The sequence below is a fragment of the Chiloscyllium plagiosum genome, unplaced genomic scaffold (genome assembly GCF_037043375.1).
Source record: "Chiloscyllium plagiosum isolate Xiang-an unplaced genomic scaffold, Cpla_swu_hap1 HiC_scaffold_24, whole genome shotgun sequence".
NCBI lineage: Eukaryota > Metazoa > Chordata > Chondrichthyes > Orectolobiformes > Hemiscylliidae > Chiloscyllium > Chiloscyllium plagiosum.
In genome coordinates, this window is record NW_028270162.1 from 61,258,011 (window position 1) to 61,273,786 (window position 15,776).

General features: G+C 45.8%; 1 protein-coding gene across 4 annotated transcripts in view; it reads left to right on the forward strand.

Annotated features, from left to right (window-relative positions):
• Window positions 1-13,564: 13,564 nt before the first annotated feature.
• Window positions 13,565-15,776, forward strand: part of LOC122562872 (tRNA (32-2'-O)-methyltransferase regulator THADA) — a 236,575-nt gene continuing 234,363 nt past the window's right edge. The window contains exon 1 of one of the 4 annotated variants that reach the window (XR_015761289.1): window positions 13,565-13,860. Coding sequence is in view for 3 of the 4 variants with exons in the window: in XM_088000251.1 (XP_087856377.1) it covers window positions 13,821-13,860 (40 nt within the window). In the remaining variant the exon portion in view is untranslated. The remainder of the gene's footprint in view (window positions 13,861-15,776) is intronic. The other 3 variants (XM_088000251.1, XM_043716172.2, XM_043716173.2) reach the window with 3 other exon arrangements.

Sequence of the window (15,776 nt, forward strand, 5' to 3'; positions counted from 1 at the left end):
AAAAGGCCTGATCAAATCCGCCCTGTCGTAATTTCAAGTGTTCTTTATCTGACAGGTGTGTCTCCTGTAGGAGAGCTATATCAACTCTTTCCTTCTTAAGATTTGATAATATTTTCTTCCTTTTAAGTGGCGAATTACTCCCCTTGACATTCCAGGTGCACCACTTAACCGACTGATCAACCATAATCCTCTGGGCCAATCCGAGACCCCTCGGGAGGGGGAACCCTATCCAGAACATCCCGAGCATGGAACATGTAAAATTTACAAAAATAAAGCCTCTTTAATACACCCACAACAATACAGTAAAAAACTATTTCTAAATAAAAAAAGTATACAATGTATCTAAGTGGAGACTTTCCCCCTTGTTCCCAGGGGGCGTCACTTCCTCTCCAAAAATCCCTCATATCCTCTCCCAACCAATGCCCCACCCTTGACCCAGGCACTCCTCAATAAAATGAGGAAAATTCAAATATAATACAAAGCTAGAGTTAACAGTGAGCACCCCACCCCACCCCTACCAACACCTGGGTATATTTGGTAATGTTAATACCATATATAAACATATAACTATAAAATTACCAGTTCAACAAATAATAATTAAATATGATAATACAAAATAACGAAGGGAAAAACAACCCCGCTCCTAAAGACAGAGGTAAAATCGAATAAGGTAACCACCTCCCCCCACCAACATTAACCAAATCCCCCAGCTTATATATATATACATATATATACATACACATACACACATATATATATATATATATATACATACATACACACATATACATACATCCCTCATATATACATAAAATAATAACAGAAAACAACTCCAAGGGGGGGGGGGGAGAAAATCAAATCCCTCTCCCCACCCCCCATGACAATATTAAGCAGTAAGGTAAGAAAAAAAAAGGGAGGGGATATAAACCAAAGCGGGGGGGGGGGGAGGCAGACCAACATCCATTATGTCCTACAGTTTATCTAAGAGAGTCCAAGAATTCCTTAGCCTTTTCTGGTGATCCAAAGTTATATACGGATCCTTCATGGTTAAAGCGTAACATCGCTGGGTAGCGTAAGGAGTACTGAACATTTAAGTCCCTTAAACGCTTCTTCGCCTCGTCGAATGCCTTCCTCTTTCGAACCAGAGCCGGGGGAAAGTCCTGAAATAGCATGATCTTGGATCCTTTTGTAGATCATAGCTTGGGGGTCTTTTCCGAGATTTCTACAGGCTTCTAGGAGTATCTGCCTCTCCTTGTAGCTCTGTGGGCGGCACGGTGGCACAGTGGTTAGCACTGCTGCCTCACAACGCCAGAGACCCGTGTTCAATTCCCGACTCAGGCGACTGACTGTGTGGAGTTTGCACGTTCTCCCCGTGTCTGCGTGGGTTTCCTCCAGGTGCTCTGGTTTCCTCCCACAATCCAAAAATGTGCGGGTCAGGTGAATTGGCCATGCTAAATTGCCCGTAGTGTTAGGATAAAGGGGTAAATGTAGGGATATGGGTGGGTTGCGCTTCGGCGGGGCGGTGTGGACTTGTTGGGCCGGAGGGCCTGTTTCCATACTGTAAGTAATCTAATCAGTAATCTAATCTCTGCAGCCGGAACAGGACCGGGCGCGGGCGCTGGTTCGAGCCGGGCCCGCGTATTGCGACCCGGTAGGCCCATTCCACCCTTACCTGGCCTGATCCAGCTTGCAGATTTAAAAGTTGTGGCAGCCACTGCTCCAGGAATGCTGTAAGCTGGCCTTCCTCTTCCCGTTCGGGAAGGCCCAGCAAACGAATATTTTTTCGATGACCTCGATTATCGAGGTCGTCAATATGATTTTCCAAGGTCCGGACTCGCTGCTCGAGAGTCCGGACCTGATCCACGGCCGATTGAGCGGTTGTCTCCGAGGTCGCGGCCTTTAGCTCCGCCCCTCCGACTCGGCGTTGAATTTCTTCAATTTCACGGTCGTGCTTCTGCAGCGCGGCCGAGAGCGACTCCCAACGATTTCTGGATTCGACGATAAAGGCATCGATCTTCGAGTCAAGCTTGGAAAGCATTTCTGCAAGACTTGCTACTGTAGGTAAGTCCCCCGGGCGGCTGTGGACGCCTTTGCTGCAGCTGGAGAGTGTGGGGGAGGGGTTCCTGCTTGCTGAGAGCTGCGGGCTCCCTTCCCTTTAGTCATTTTAACTTAGGATAAAGTTGCTTAAATGTAATATTACACAACTAATTGAGTTACTAAACTATTATAAATGATTTATAAATGATTTGGTGAGCTTGGTAGGGGGTAGGTGACCCACTGTGCCCAAGTCTTGGGAGGAGCACTATAGACTCAGTCTTACTGGGTCGCCGCCATCTTGTTTTAAAATTTGACCCTTGCTCTGATTGTATCTCTGTGGGTAGACCATATCTCATAACAAATTTGAGTAACTCTCCTGCAATCCTTTTAGCCATGCTGGAATGGCCTCTGGAAATCTAGTAGATGCATCCATTATGGTCAACAAATACCGATTTCCACTTTTTGTTTTTGGTAAGGGTCCTTTGCAATCAACTAAGACTCATGTAAAAGGTTCCTCAAGTGCAGGAATGGGTATTAAAGGTGTTGGTTTTATCACTGCCTGCAGTTTTCCAAATATCAGACACTTATGACTTGTCTGAAAAATTCAACCACATCTTTATGTGGTCCAGGCCAATAAAGATGTTCTTGTATTTTGGCTTGAGTTTTCCTTACGCCCAAATGACCTCCTACTGGTAATTCATATGTTACTGGCAACACCTTTCTGTAACCCATTGGTAACGCAACTTGATGAACTTCTGCCCATTTCCTATCTGTCTGAATATGTAATAGTCTCCATTTCCCCATCAAAATGTCATTCTTAAGATATTAATATTCTGGGATACACTCAGATTCTTATTCTGCATGTGAATTTTGATACAACTGCTTTAGTTTTTTCATCTTTCCATTGTAATTCATCAATATTTCCTGAACTAAAACTATTCACTTTGTCCTACACCTTTCCTTGTTTTTACTCAATCATTTGATCAGATAAAGCGATGGCTGAAAAATGGGAAGCCTTCAAAAATGAGAGAACGAGAGTCCAGAGTCAATATGCTCCTGTTAGGGTGAAAGGCAAGGCTGGTGGGTGTCGGGAATGCTGGACGACTAGAGAAATTGAAGTTTTCGTTTAAAAAGAAGGAAGCATATGCCAGGTATAGACAGAAGGGATTGAGGGAATCCTCAGAAGAGTCTAAAGGCAGTTGTTGTGTCACCATAATCTTACCAGACCATAGGGGCTGCTCTCTTATTAGAGAGAAGCAACTGGTGTAATTTAACCTGAGGGCTACTAGACTTCAGGCTAGGGAAGAGATTGAAAAGGAGAGTCCTTCATAGTAACCTCAAACTGGTGATGGGAATTGGACCCACACAGTTGGTTTCATACTCTTCTACAAACCAATAATCCAGCCAACTGAGCTAAACCAATTCCCATAAAGGCAGGAAGAATATACTTAAGAGAGAAATCAGGAGGGCAAAAAAGGGGACATGGGCTACATTTGGCAAATAGGGTTAAGGAGAATCCAAAGGGATTTTATAAATATGTTAAGGATGGAAGGGTAACAAAGGAGAGAATAGGAGCCAAAAATGTGTTGCTGGAAAAGCGCAGCAGGTCAGGCAGCATCCAATGAGCAGGAGAATCGACGTTTTGGGCATGAGCCCTTCTTCAGGAATATTCCTGAAGAAGAGCTCATGCCCGAAACGTCGATTCTCCTGCTCGTTGGATGCAGCCTGACCTGCTGCGCTTTTCCAGCAACACATTTTCAGCTCTGATCTCTAGCATCTGCAGTCCTCACTTTCTCCTAGAGAATAGGAGCCATCAAAGATCAGCAAGGCATTCAATGTGTGAAACCGCAGGAGATGGGGGAGATGCTAAACAAGTATTTTGCATTAGTGTTTACGGTGGAGAAGGACATGGAACATATAGAATGTGGGGAAATAGATGGTAACATCTTGAAAAATGTCCATACTACAGAGGAGGAGGTGCTAGATGTATTAAAATGCATAAAGGTGGATAAATCCCCAGGACCTGATCAGGTGTACTCTAAAACTTTCTGGGAAGCTAAGGAAGTGATTGCTGGGCCTCTTGCTGAGATATTTGTATCATCAATAGTCACGGGTGAGGAACCCGAAGATTGGAGGTTGATTAATGTGGTGCCACTATTTTAAAAAAGTGATAAGGAAAGCCAGGGAAGTGGTGTACCAACTGGATTCATTCGTTCCATGGGACAAATCAGGCTGTATCCTCTACTTGTGTTCAGCTATCACTACTTCACTACTCCGCCCCTTTCTCCACCCAAAACCCTCCCACACCGCCCTTTATTTGCAGCTTCCCTTATCCCCAACCCCCAGTCCTGAAGAAGGATTATACCTGAAATGTTGACTTCTCCCCCTCCTGATGCGGCCTGGCGTACTGTGTTCTTCCAGCCTCCTGCTTGTCTACTTTGGATTCCAGCATCTGCAGTTTTTTTGTCTCTGACATCAGTGGTGAGCAAGTTATTGGAGGGAATCCTGAGGGGTAGGATTTACATATATTTGGAAAGGCAAGGACTGATTAGGGATAGTCAACATGACTTCATGCATGGGAACCATATCACATCAGTTTGATTGAGTTTTTTGAAGAAGTACTAAAGAGGATTGATGAGGGCAGAGCAGTAGATGTAGTCTATATGGACTTCAATAAAGCGTTTAACAATGATCCTCATGGTAGATGGCTTAACAAGGTAAGATTACATAGAATACAGGGAGAACTTGCCACTTGGCCACAGATCTAGCTCAAAGGTAGAAGGCAGAGGGTGGTGGCGGAGGGTTGCCTTTCAGACTGGAGGTCTGTGACCAGCAGTGTGCCACAAGGATTGGTGCCACAGCCATTTCCACCCCCAAAGACGCCACTCACCTGGACACAGATGACTCTATCGCTGATGTCACTTCCGCCACTAGTGATGTCACTTGCTGGAACTAAGTCTGTGATGTTGCTGCCATCGTGCATTATATAATTTCCGCCCCCACGGGCACCACTGTTGACCCCATTTCCACCTCTACGGTAAGTGTCACTTCTGTTGGTGACGTCCCTCCTGTCCCCATAACCACGCCCACTCAAGTGATAGTCTCCGTCCCCACACCCAGCTCCAGCCCCACACCGGGTCCTAGCTCCCAACCTTACTGTGTCTTTACTATTGCCCCACACCTTCCCCTCACTGAGGATGAACGCTCAGTCCTTAGCAAAGGCTTCACCTTCATCCCTCTACACTCCTGGATTAATGAGTTCAACACGTGTTGCGACCTTGAACATTTCTTCTGCTGCCTCTGCCTCTGGGCCCACCTTTTCAATCAAGACTACCGCCCACCAACAGAGGACCCCTTCTCTCACCTCCAACACACCCCATCCACTTGGACACCCTGTACTGGCCTGTTACCCACTCTTGATCTCATCATTTCTAACTGCTGCCGTGATATTAATTGCCTCAACCTGTCCACACCCCTCACCCACTCCAACCTTCTGCTCTCACAATGCACTCCAACCCCAATATCACCATCAAACTCGCAGACAAGATGGGGCACATGGTAGTTTGGCGCACCGACCTCTACACTGCTGAAGCCAGGTGGCTGCCATTCGCAGACTCTTCCGGCTACTGCACCCTCAATCATGACCTCACCTCCCATCACCAAACCATCATCTCCCAGACCATCCACAACCTCATCACTTCTGGTGATCTCCCATCCATAGCCTCCAACCTGATCATCTGTGAACCCCACATCGCCCCATTCTACCTCCTACCAAAGATTCACAAACCTGACTTCCCCAGTCGACCCATTGTCTCAGCCTGCTCCTGTCCCACTGGACTCAGCTCTGCATACGTCGACACTGTCCTGTTCCTCCTAGTCCAGGAACTCCCCACCTACATTCGAGATACCACACACACCCTTCACCTCCTCCAAGACTTTTGTTTCCCTGGCCCCCTTCACCTGAGAAGTCAGCCTGTACACATCTGTCCACCACGACAAAGGTCTCCAAGCCCTCTGTTTCTTCCTCTCACGCCATCCCAACTAGTACCCTTCCACTGATACCCTAATCCACCTGGCTGAACTGGTCCTCACCCTTAACAACTTCTCCTTCCAATCCGCCCACTTCCTCCAAACCAAAGGGGTAGCCATTGGCACCCGCATGGGCCCCAGCTACATCTGCCTCTTTGCGGAGTATGTGGAATACTCCATCTTCCACAGCTACACTGGCTCTAACCCCCACCTTTTCCTCTACTACATCGATGATTATATCAGCGCCACCTCGTGCTTCCACAAGGAGCTTGAACGGTTCATCAACTTCACCAACACCTTTCAATTGGACCTCAAATTCACCTGAACCATCTCGGACACCTATCTCCTCTTCTTGGACCTCTCCATCTCCATCCCCTGTGACCGACTAACCACAGACATCTACTACAAATCCACGGACTCCCACAGCTACCTGGACTACACCTTCTCCCAACCTGCCTCCTGTAAAAACACCATCCCTTATTCCCAATTCCTCCGCCTCTTCCTCATCTGTTCCCAGGATGACCAATTCCACCTTAGAAAATCCCAGATGGCCTCCTTCTTCGAATATCGCAATTTCCCCTCTCACGTGGTTGGGTAATGTTCTCCAGCACATCTCCTCCATTTCCCACTCTGTGTCCTTGAACCCCACCCCTCTCAATGCAACAAGGACAGAACCTTCCCCCCAGGTCCTCACCTTCCACCTCACCAACCTCTGTATACATCACATCATCCTCCCCACTTCCGCCACCTACAAACAGACCCCACTACTAGGGATATATTTCCCTCCCAACCCCTATCAGCGTTCTGGAGAGACCAATACCTCTGCGACTCCCTCGTCAGATCCACACCCACCACCAGCCCACACCCTACTCCCGGTACCTTCCCTTGCCATCGCAGGAAGTGCAAAACCTGCACCCATACTTCCCCCATCACCTCTGTCCAAGGCCCCAAAGGATCCTTCCACATCTAACAGAAATATACCTTTCCACCAATGTCATCTCCTGTATCCGTTGGACCCGATGTGGTCTCCTCTACATCGGGGAGACTAGACGCCAACTTCCGGATCATTTCAGAGAACTCTTCTGGGACACCTGCATCAACCAACCCCACCACCCTGTAGCTGAACCCCCCCCTCCCAGTCGGCCAAGGACATGCAGATCCTAGGCCTCCTCCATCACCAAACCCTAACCACCTGACATCTGGAGGAAGAACGCGTCATCTCCGCCTTGGGACCCTGCAACCACACAGGATTAATGTGGATTTCACCAGTCTCTTCAGTTCTCCTACCCCCACATTATCCCAGTCCCAACCCTCTTAACCTGTCCATTGTCTTTCCCATGTTTCTGCTCCAGTCTCCTCTTTGACCTATCACCTTCTCCCCCACCTTCATCGACCTATCGAATTCTCAGCTACCTTCCCTCCAGCCCCACCCCCTCCCAGTTATCTCTCAGCCCACCGGCCCACAAGCCTCATTCTTGATGAAGGGCTTATGCCCAAAACGTTGATTCTCCTGTTCCTCGGATGCTGCCTGACTGGCTGTGCTTTTCCAGCACCACACTCTCAACTCTTGCTCACTTTCTGTATAACTTTTTCACCCCCAAGATATTCTTAAACAAAAACTGATATTGCCAGAAAAGCTCAGCAGGTATGGCAGCATCTGTGGAGAGAAATCAGAGTAAATGTTTTGGCAGAAAGGTACTCAACCTGAAATGTTAACTCTGATTTCTCTCCACAGATGCTGCCAGATCTGCTGAGCATTTCCAGCAATTTTTGTTTTTTGTTTTGATTTACAGCATGTGCAGTTTTTCAGTTTTGACCCAGGAAATCTTAGTGACTGAAACAGCCATTACTACACAAGGGAGACCCCATTTAAACTCACCGAACGTAACACCTGAAATAAAAGAAACAAATGCTCATCTCTCACTGCCTTTGAATCCAACAATCCTAGTCCCAAGCCGGAATTAGAGATTTCGATCCTGACAAGAGTTCCCAATTTGTTTTGGACCTGACCAAACTCCCTCCAAATATATTAAGAAGAGCCACTCAAGTGATAGTCTCTGTCCCCACACCCAGCTCCAGCCCCACAAGAGCCAGGCATGACATTCCAAAAGCAGTTTGATTGGTCAGATTACCAATTTGCAGCAACAAGCACTTTCTTCGTACACTATAGTTAAAATACAACAAAAGAAAGAGGATATTGGAATAACTGAAGTCTATTGGAAAACTTAACAGAATAATAAGTTATTTTTATTTAATATTTTATTTAATAATAGAGTTAATAAGTAATTCTCCAGTCCAGGTGGAAAGGAAGTCAGGAGAAAAGTCTGAGGTAGAGTATACGGAGAGAGAGGTACTGCAGCTGCCAAACCCAGTTTCAAAACCACAGTAATTGCTACTGAAAACTAACACTAAAATTCCCAATTTGTGGGAGCTTGACCCCACGCATTCAAGCTGCTGCTGTTGTTCCAACTTTAAAAAACACCCATGGCCTCACAACCTGTTTACTTTGTTGCATTCAAGTAGACAGCTTGTTACCTCTGTCTTAAATACTCTCTTCAAAAAAAAAACAGGATGAACATCACCTCTTAAAGCCAGAGTATCATCACATAGGGTTTAGGATGTATAGTCAAGGTAACTGTTGGTGGGTTTGTAGTGAATATGGTGGTCAGCCTATTCCCAGAAATAGAAACAGGGACATTGAGGAAGTGAAAGGAGAATTCAGAGATGGACCAGATGAAGGTGAGAGTGCGGTGGAAATTGGAAGCAAAATAGATAAACTTTTCCAAATCTGAACAAGAGAGGAAAGCAGTGATGATGTTATCGATGTTCAGCGGAAGATGTACAGCACGGAAACAGACCCTTTGGTCCAAACCTTACTCAACATCAGTTTCCATTTCTGAGAAGAGGTTGGCCATTGATATCCATAACAAACCCACCCAACTCCCACAGTTACCTGGACTACAGTCCTCACCACTGCTTGCTGTAAAGACTTTAATCCATCCTTTGTCTCCAATGCAACTATTCCGATGATGCCATCTTCAACAACGGGACCTCCATACTGTCCACCTTCTTCCTCAACTCAGGATTCCCCACCAGTGTGGTTGACAGGACACTCAGTGGTCCACCAAATTCCCACACCTCGGCCCTCATACCCTTGCTTCCCACCCACAACAGAGACAGGGTCCCCATGTCCTCACCTACTATCCCATAAACATCCACAGCATTCGCCGCCATTTTCACCACAAGACACATATTCCCTTCCCCTTACTAGTAGCCTTGCACTGACCAAAATGTGGTCCCCTCGACATGGGGAGACAAAGCATAGTTTGAGCAACTACTTTGCAGTGCGCTCACATTCCGTCTGCAAAAATGACCCTAAGCTTCCTGTTGCCATCCACTTCAATATACCATCATGTTGCCTAGCCAACATCTCTGTCTCAGGCTTGCCACAGTGCTCCAAGTGAAGCTCAGTGCAAGCTGGAAGAACAACATCTCATTTTCCATTTGAAAACCCTGCAGCTTTCCAGCCTCAATATTATGCTCAATAATTTAGGACTTGAACACCTTCTTCCATGTCCTTACATCAACCCCAACACACTAGGCCTTATGAGGTAGCATGGGCTGCTACCTCACACAACCTAATGTTCCTTATTAGCAGGTATTCACTGCCCCAGGCTGACCTTTAACCATTCTTTTGTTTGCCTAACTGTTTTTCTCTCTTTCTAGGTTCCATCTCCACTTATCATTTACTCCTCCCCCTTCCCTCAACTTCAGCATATATCCCAAGTTTCTCCTTGCTAAGTTTCTTCTTTCAGGTCCAGTAACCCTTTTTCAGAACTAATATTAGCAAGGAGAAACTAGCAAGGAGATAACCTCCTTCCACCTATCGCATTTCCAACGCCCCTCCCCCAAGTCCCTCCTCCCTACCTTTATCTTAGCCTGCTTGGCACACTTTCCTCATTCCTGAAGAAGGGCTCATGCCCGAAACGTCGATTCTCCTGCTCTTTGGATGCTGCCTGACCTGCTGCACTTTTCCAGCAACACATTTTCAGCTTCGTTACTGGACCTGAAATATTAACTCTGCTTTCTCTCCACAAATGCTGCCAGACCTGTTGAGTTTTTCCCAGCAATTTCTGTTTTTGCCATTATTGTTTCTGGTCTCTTAAATGGAATTATAAGATGTTTGATCACACATTTTCATTGAATGCATGTTCTGCCATCTGCCATGGTGAGATTCATGCCCAGGTTCCCAGAATCTTACTTGGGTCTCTGGATTACTAATCCATTGACATTACCATTCAGCCATTGCCTCCCTTGCTTGATCACTCTGTGTATTTGAGTTATTGATTACTATCTGGGTTGACAAAGTTAAAAATCACACAACATCAGGTCATAGTCCAACAGGTTTAATTGGAAGCACTAGCTTTCGGAGCGCCGCTCCTTCATTAGGTGGTTGTGGAGGACACAATTGTAACACACAGAACTTACAGCAAAAGTTTACAGTGTGATGTAACTGAAATTATACATTGAAAAATACCTTGATTGTTTGTTGAGTCTTTCCTCTGTTAGAATACCATGATAGTTTCACTTCTTTCATATGTAAATCACAAACATTTTTTTAAAAATTACATTCTCAGGTTAACTGTAACAATTGGTGTCAGCCAGATAGTACGTTGAAGGTGTTAGCCCCCTGTGTTCTCTGTCTGTGCCATAATGTTTAGACTGATTCTAATCTAAAAGGTGAGTTAACAGAGTCTTACATGGATTCATGCAGTTTTTGAGCAAAGTACAATGTAACTCTGCAAGTACAAATTCACCACACAAACGTTTATGTATATGTGTGCATGTGTGTGTGTCTGTCTGCCTGAGGTGGGGGGTTGTGAGTGTGAGAGGGAGTGTATATGTTCCGTATCCATAGATTAGATTAGATTACTTACAGTGTGGAAACAGCCCCTTCGGCCCAACAAGTCCACACCGACCCTCCGAAGAGCAACCCACCCAGACCCATTCCACTACATTTACCCCCTCACTTAACACTACGGGCAATTTAGCATGGTCAATTCACCTAACCTGCACAATTTTGGACGTAGGGAGGGCCTCAACCGGGACCTTGGGTTCATGTCACACTACAGGTGACCACCATTGCACTATACAACACACAGACACTCCTACAAACACACACACACTCCTATACACACACGTATACACAGACACTCACACACACTCCTACAGACACACATACACCCACACTCACACATGCATCCTCTCACAGACGTAGACCACTTTACACTCACATACACACACATATACACTCTCTCTCACAGACACTCACAGTCCCCCACCCCAGACACACATACACACAAACACTCTTACAGGCACACATGCACCCTCTCACAGACTTAGACACTTTACACTCACATACACACACACATACACACTCTCTCACACTCACAAAGCCCCACCCCAGACAGACAGACACACACACAAAAACTCACATGCACACATAATACATATACGTTTGTAGGGTGAATTTGTACTTGCAGAGTTACATTTGTAAGGTATAGGGTTAAAATTGTGCAGAATAAGGGAACAGGTGTTGCTTCTGCGAAAGCTTACATTATAAAATTAGACTGCGCATGCAAATACTAAACAGTGAGAAGCAAAAACAGGTAGAATTATCTATGACAAACAGGGCAGAGCGACCGTGTAGCAGGATGTACCTGGCACAGGAAAACAGAAGAAGCAAAAACAGGTAGAATTATCTATGACTAATAGGGCAGAGTGACCATGTAGCGGGATGTACCAGTAACAGGAGAATAGTGTGCCAGTCTCAGGAGGAATGTGGCCAACGGATGGAAATTAGTTTGGCAGGATGATCGCACAAAGACAGCAGACTATGCCAGGATAGTCACATATAAGGAATGAGATAAATAAGAGTAAGGGGCGACAGGCTTAGAGTAATGGGAGAAGTAAACAGAGGCAGAGAGAAGCTAGACAAAGATGGAGTGAAGCTAGAGCTTGTGATAGGCTACGCGCTACAGCAAAAGTAACCAATGGGGTGAAAGGGAAGGACGGAGAGATGCAGCTGAAAAGCATAAATCAGAATGTAACCCTCAGATCAGGGTGTTTACTCGTTAGGCACCTGTCCTTGCAAGTACGAATCAATAAAATTCGCTGCTTCAGAATTTGACTCGGACAGAAACTTATTAATATGTGTATTTTGTTTCTCACACATTGTACTTTGCTCAAAAACTGCATGAATCCATGTAAGACTCTGTTAACTCACTTTTTAGATTAGAATCAGTTACATTTGGCGGCACGGTGGCACAGTGGTTAGCACTGCTGCCTCACAGCGCCAGAGACCTGGGTTCAATTCCTGCCTCAGGCGACTGACTGTGTGGAGTTTGCACGTTCTCCCCGTGTCTGCGTGGGTTTCCTCCGGGTGCTCCGGTTTCCTCCCACAGTCCAAAGATGTGCAGGTCAGGTGAATTGGCCATGCTAAATTGCCCGTAATGTAAGGTAAGGGGTAAATGTAGGGGTATGGGTGGGTTACACTTCGGTGGGTCGGTGTGGACTTGTCGGGCTGAAGGGCCTGTTTCCATACTGTAATGTAAAAATGTGGGCGGCATGGTGGCACAGTGGTTAGCACTGCTGCCTCACAGCGCCTGAGATCTGGGTTCAATTTCCGCCTCAGGCGACTGACTGTGTGGACTTTGCACATTCTCCCCGTGTCTGCGTGGGCCGAAGGGCCTGTTTCCACGCTGTAATGTAATTAGTCTAACTCTAACAATTATGGCACTGTCAGGGAACACAGGGGGCTAACACCTTCAATATAGTATCTGGCTGACACCAATTGTTATACTTAAACTGAGAATGTAACTTTTTTAAAAAAAGGTTTTGTGATTTACATATGAAAGAAGTGAAACTATCATGGTACTCTAACAGATGAAAGACTCAACAAACAATCAAGGTATTTTTCAATGTATAATTTCAGTTACATCACACTGTAAACTATTGCTATAAATTCTGTGTGTTACAATTGTGTCCTCCACAACCATCTGATGAAGGAGCAGCGCTTTGAAAGATAGTGCTTCCAGTTAAACCTGTTGGATTATAATCTGGCGTTGTGTGATTTTTAACTTTGTGCACCCCAGTCCAACACCAGCATCTCCAAATCATATCTGGGTTGATTCTAGGATAATTCATGAGTTTGATTTACGGATCGACACAGGCCTGATTTATTGATCACTGTGTGGGTTGATTTATTGATTTCTCTGCGGGTAGATTGTTTCTTGATCTCTCTGAGCAATTATTGATTGCCGTAGTTTGAATGATCTTGGCCCCTCGCTGTGACTGGGAGTACCAGAGGTTCAGCTTCCCCGGGACCTGCTCCTCCGGCCGCGGGAGGCGCTGTCTCAGGCTGACCGTCCCGCTGCACCGCGAGGAACCAGCCGCTCGAGGAGGAGCAGGAGCTTCAGGTAGAGAGACTGTGTGTCCCGGGAGGGTGTCCGGCCGTGGGACACAGCAGGCGGTGATGCCGAGGGAGCCGTTGGTGCCGTGTTGAGCTGAGGCTGATTGTGGAGCCGCGGTTAGACTGAGGTGTGGGTCGGGAGAAGGGCCGGAGGGAGCGGCATCCAGCAGGAGGGCCCGCATTCCCCGGGGCAGCTTCCACTGGATGCTGCAGGGTGGGCCCACCTCGGAATCATTGTGCATCGAGCCCTGCGCTGGTCCTCAATCAGACATCACCCATCAACATGGAGTTCAATGTCGGTCAGTGTGAGGTGATTCACTTTGGTAAGGGTAACAAAAAGATGGGGTACTGGGCTAATGGTCGGATACTTGGTAGTGTGGATGAGCAGAGGGATCTTGGTGTCCATGTACACAGATCTCTGAAAGTTGCCACCCAGGTAAATAGTGCGGTGAGGAAGGCATATGGCGTACTGGCTTTTATTGGTAGAGGAATTGAGTTCCGGAGCCCTGAGGTCATGTTGCAGTTGTATAAGACTCTGGTGCGGCCGCATCTGGAATATTGTGTGCAGTTTTGGTCGCCATACTATAGGAAGGATGTGGAGGCACTGGAACAGGTGCAGAGGAGATTTACCAGGATGTTGCCTGGTATGGTAGGAAGATCGTATGAGGAAAGGCTGAGGCACTTGGGGTTGTTTTCATTGGAGAAAAGAAGGTTTAGGGGTGACTTGATAGAGGTGTACAAGATGATTAGGGGTTTAGATAGGGTTGACCGTGAGAACCTTTTTCCACGTATGGAGTCAGCTATTACGAGGGGGCATAGCTTTAAATTAAGGGGTGGTAGGTATAGGACAGATGTTCGGGGTAGGTTCTTTACTCAGCGAGTCGTGAGTTCATGGAATGCCCTGCCAGTAGCAGTGGTGGACTCTCCCTCTTTATGGGCATTTAAGCGGGTATTGGATAGGCATATGGAGGATAGTGGGCTAGTGTAGGCTTGGGCTTGGATTGGCGCAACATCGAGGGCCAAAGGGCCTGTACTGCGCTGTATTCTTCTATGTTCTAACATTCAGAGCATTTCACTCAGAATGAACAGATAGTTGTTGTGATACATATCGGTACCAGCTATGTGAAAGTAAACAGGATGAAGTCCTCCAAGTAGAATATAAAGAATTAGGATGTAAATTAGCAGGCAGGACCTCCAGTGTATTAATCTTGTCATCACCAGCACAGAGGAAATAGGATACACCAGATCAGTACATAGTTGGAAAAATAGGGATGGGCTGTCGTTTGCTGTGAGGAAGGGTTTAAACTGGAATGACAGGGGAATGGGATCTGATCAGGGAGAGAAAGAAATGGAAAGATGAGGACAAGACAAAAAGATAACAAGCAAAATGGAAGCAGGAAAAAAAGGGAGAAACACGTAGGGCTATAATGCGAAATGATTAATGGGGTTCAAAAGTTTGTGTTTTAATGTGTAGAGCATTTGCAATAAAGTAGAAGAATTTGCAAATAGACATAAATGGTTGTGATATAGTTGATATTACAGAGACATAGCTGCAGGGTGACCAAGGATGAGAATGGAACATCCCAAGATAATTTTTTTCTTAGGAAGAGGAGACATAAAGAGAAAGGAGATGGAGTGGCATTGTTAGTAAAAACAAATGAAATCAGTGCAATAGTGAGGAAGCAAATTGGCTGAAAAAAAATCATGATTTGGAATCTGTATGGGTGGAGATAAGTAACAGCGAGGGGCAGCAAATGCTTTGGGATTGTTGTCTATAGGTCCCCAAATAGCATTGGAGATGTAAGGGATGGCATTAAATAAGAAATTGGGTGCATGACTTTAATTTACAAATAGATTGGATGAACCAAACTAGCAATGATGCTGGGGAGATGGATTTTCTGGAATATGGACATGATTTGTTTTTAGACCAATACATTGAGGAATCAGTCAGAACAGGCTACTCTAGATTAGGTACTGTGTAATGAGAAAGAATTAATTAACAGTTTTGTCTGGGGTCCCTTGGGAAAGAGTAATTATAAGATTATAGAATTCTTTATTAAGTTGGAGAGTGAAGTAGTTGAGTCCAAAACTTTGGTCCTGAATGTAAATAAAGAGAACTACAAGGATATGATGTGCAAATTAGCAAGGATGGATTAGGGAACCTTGCAAAAGGAGTTAATTGTGGATAGGTAATGGATCATAATTAAAGAACATGCACATACATTACAGCAGATATGCA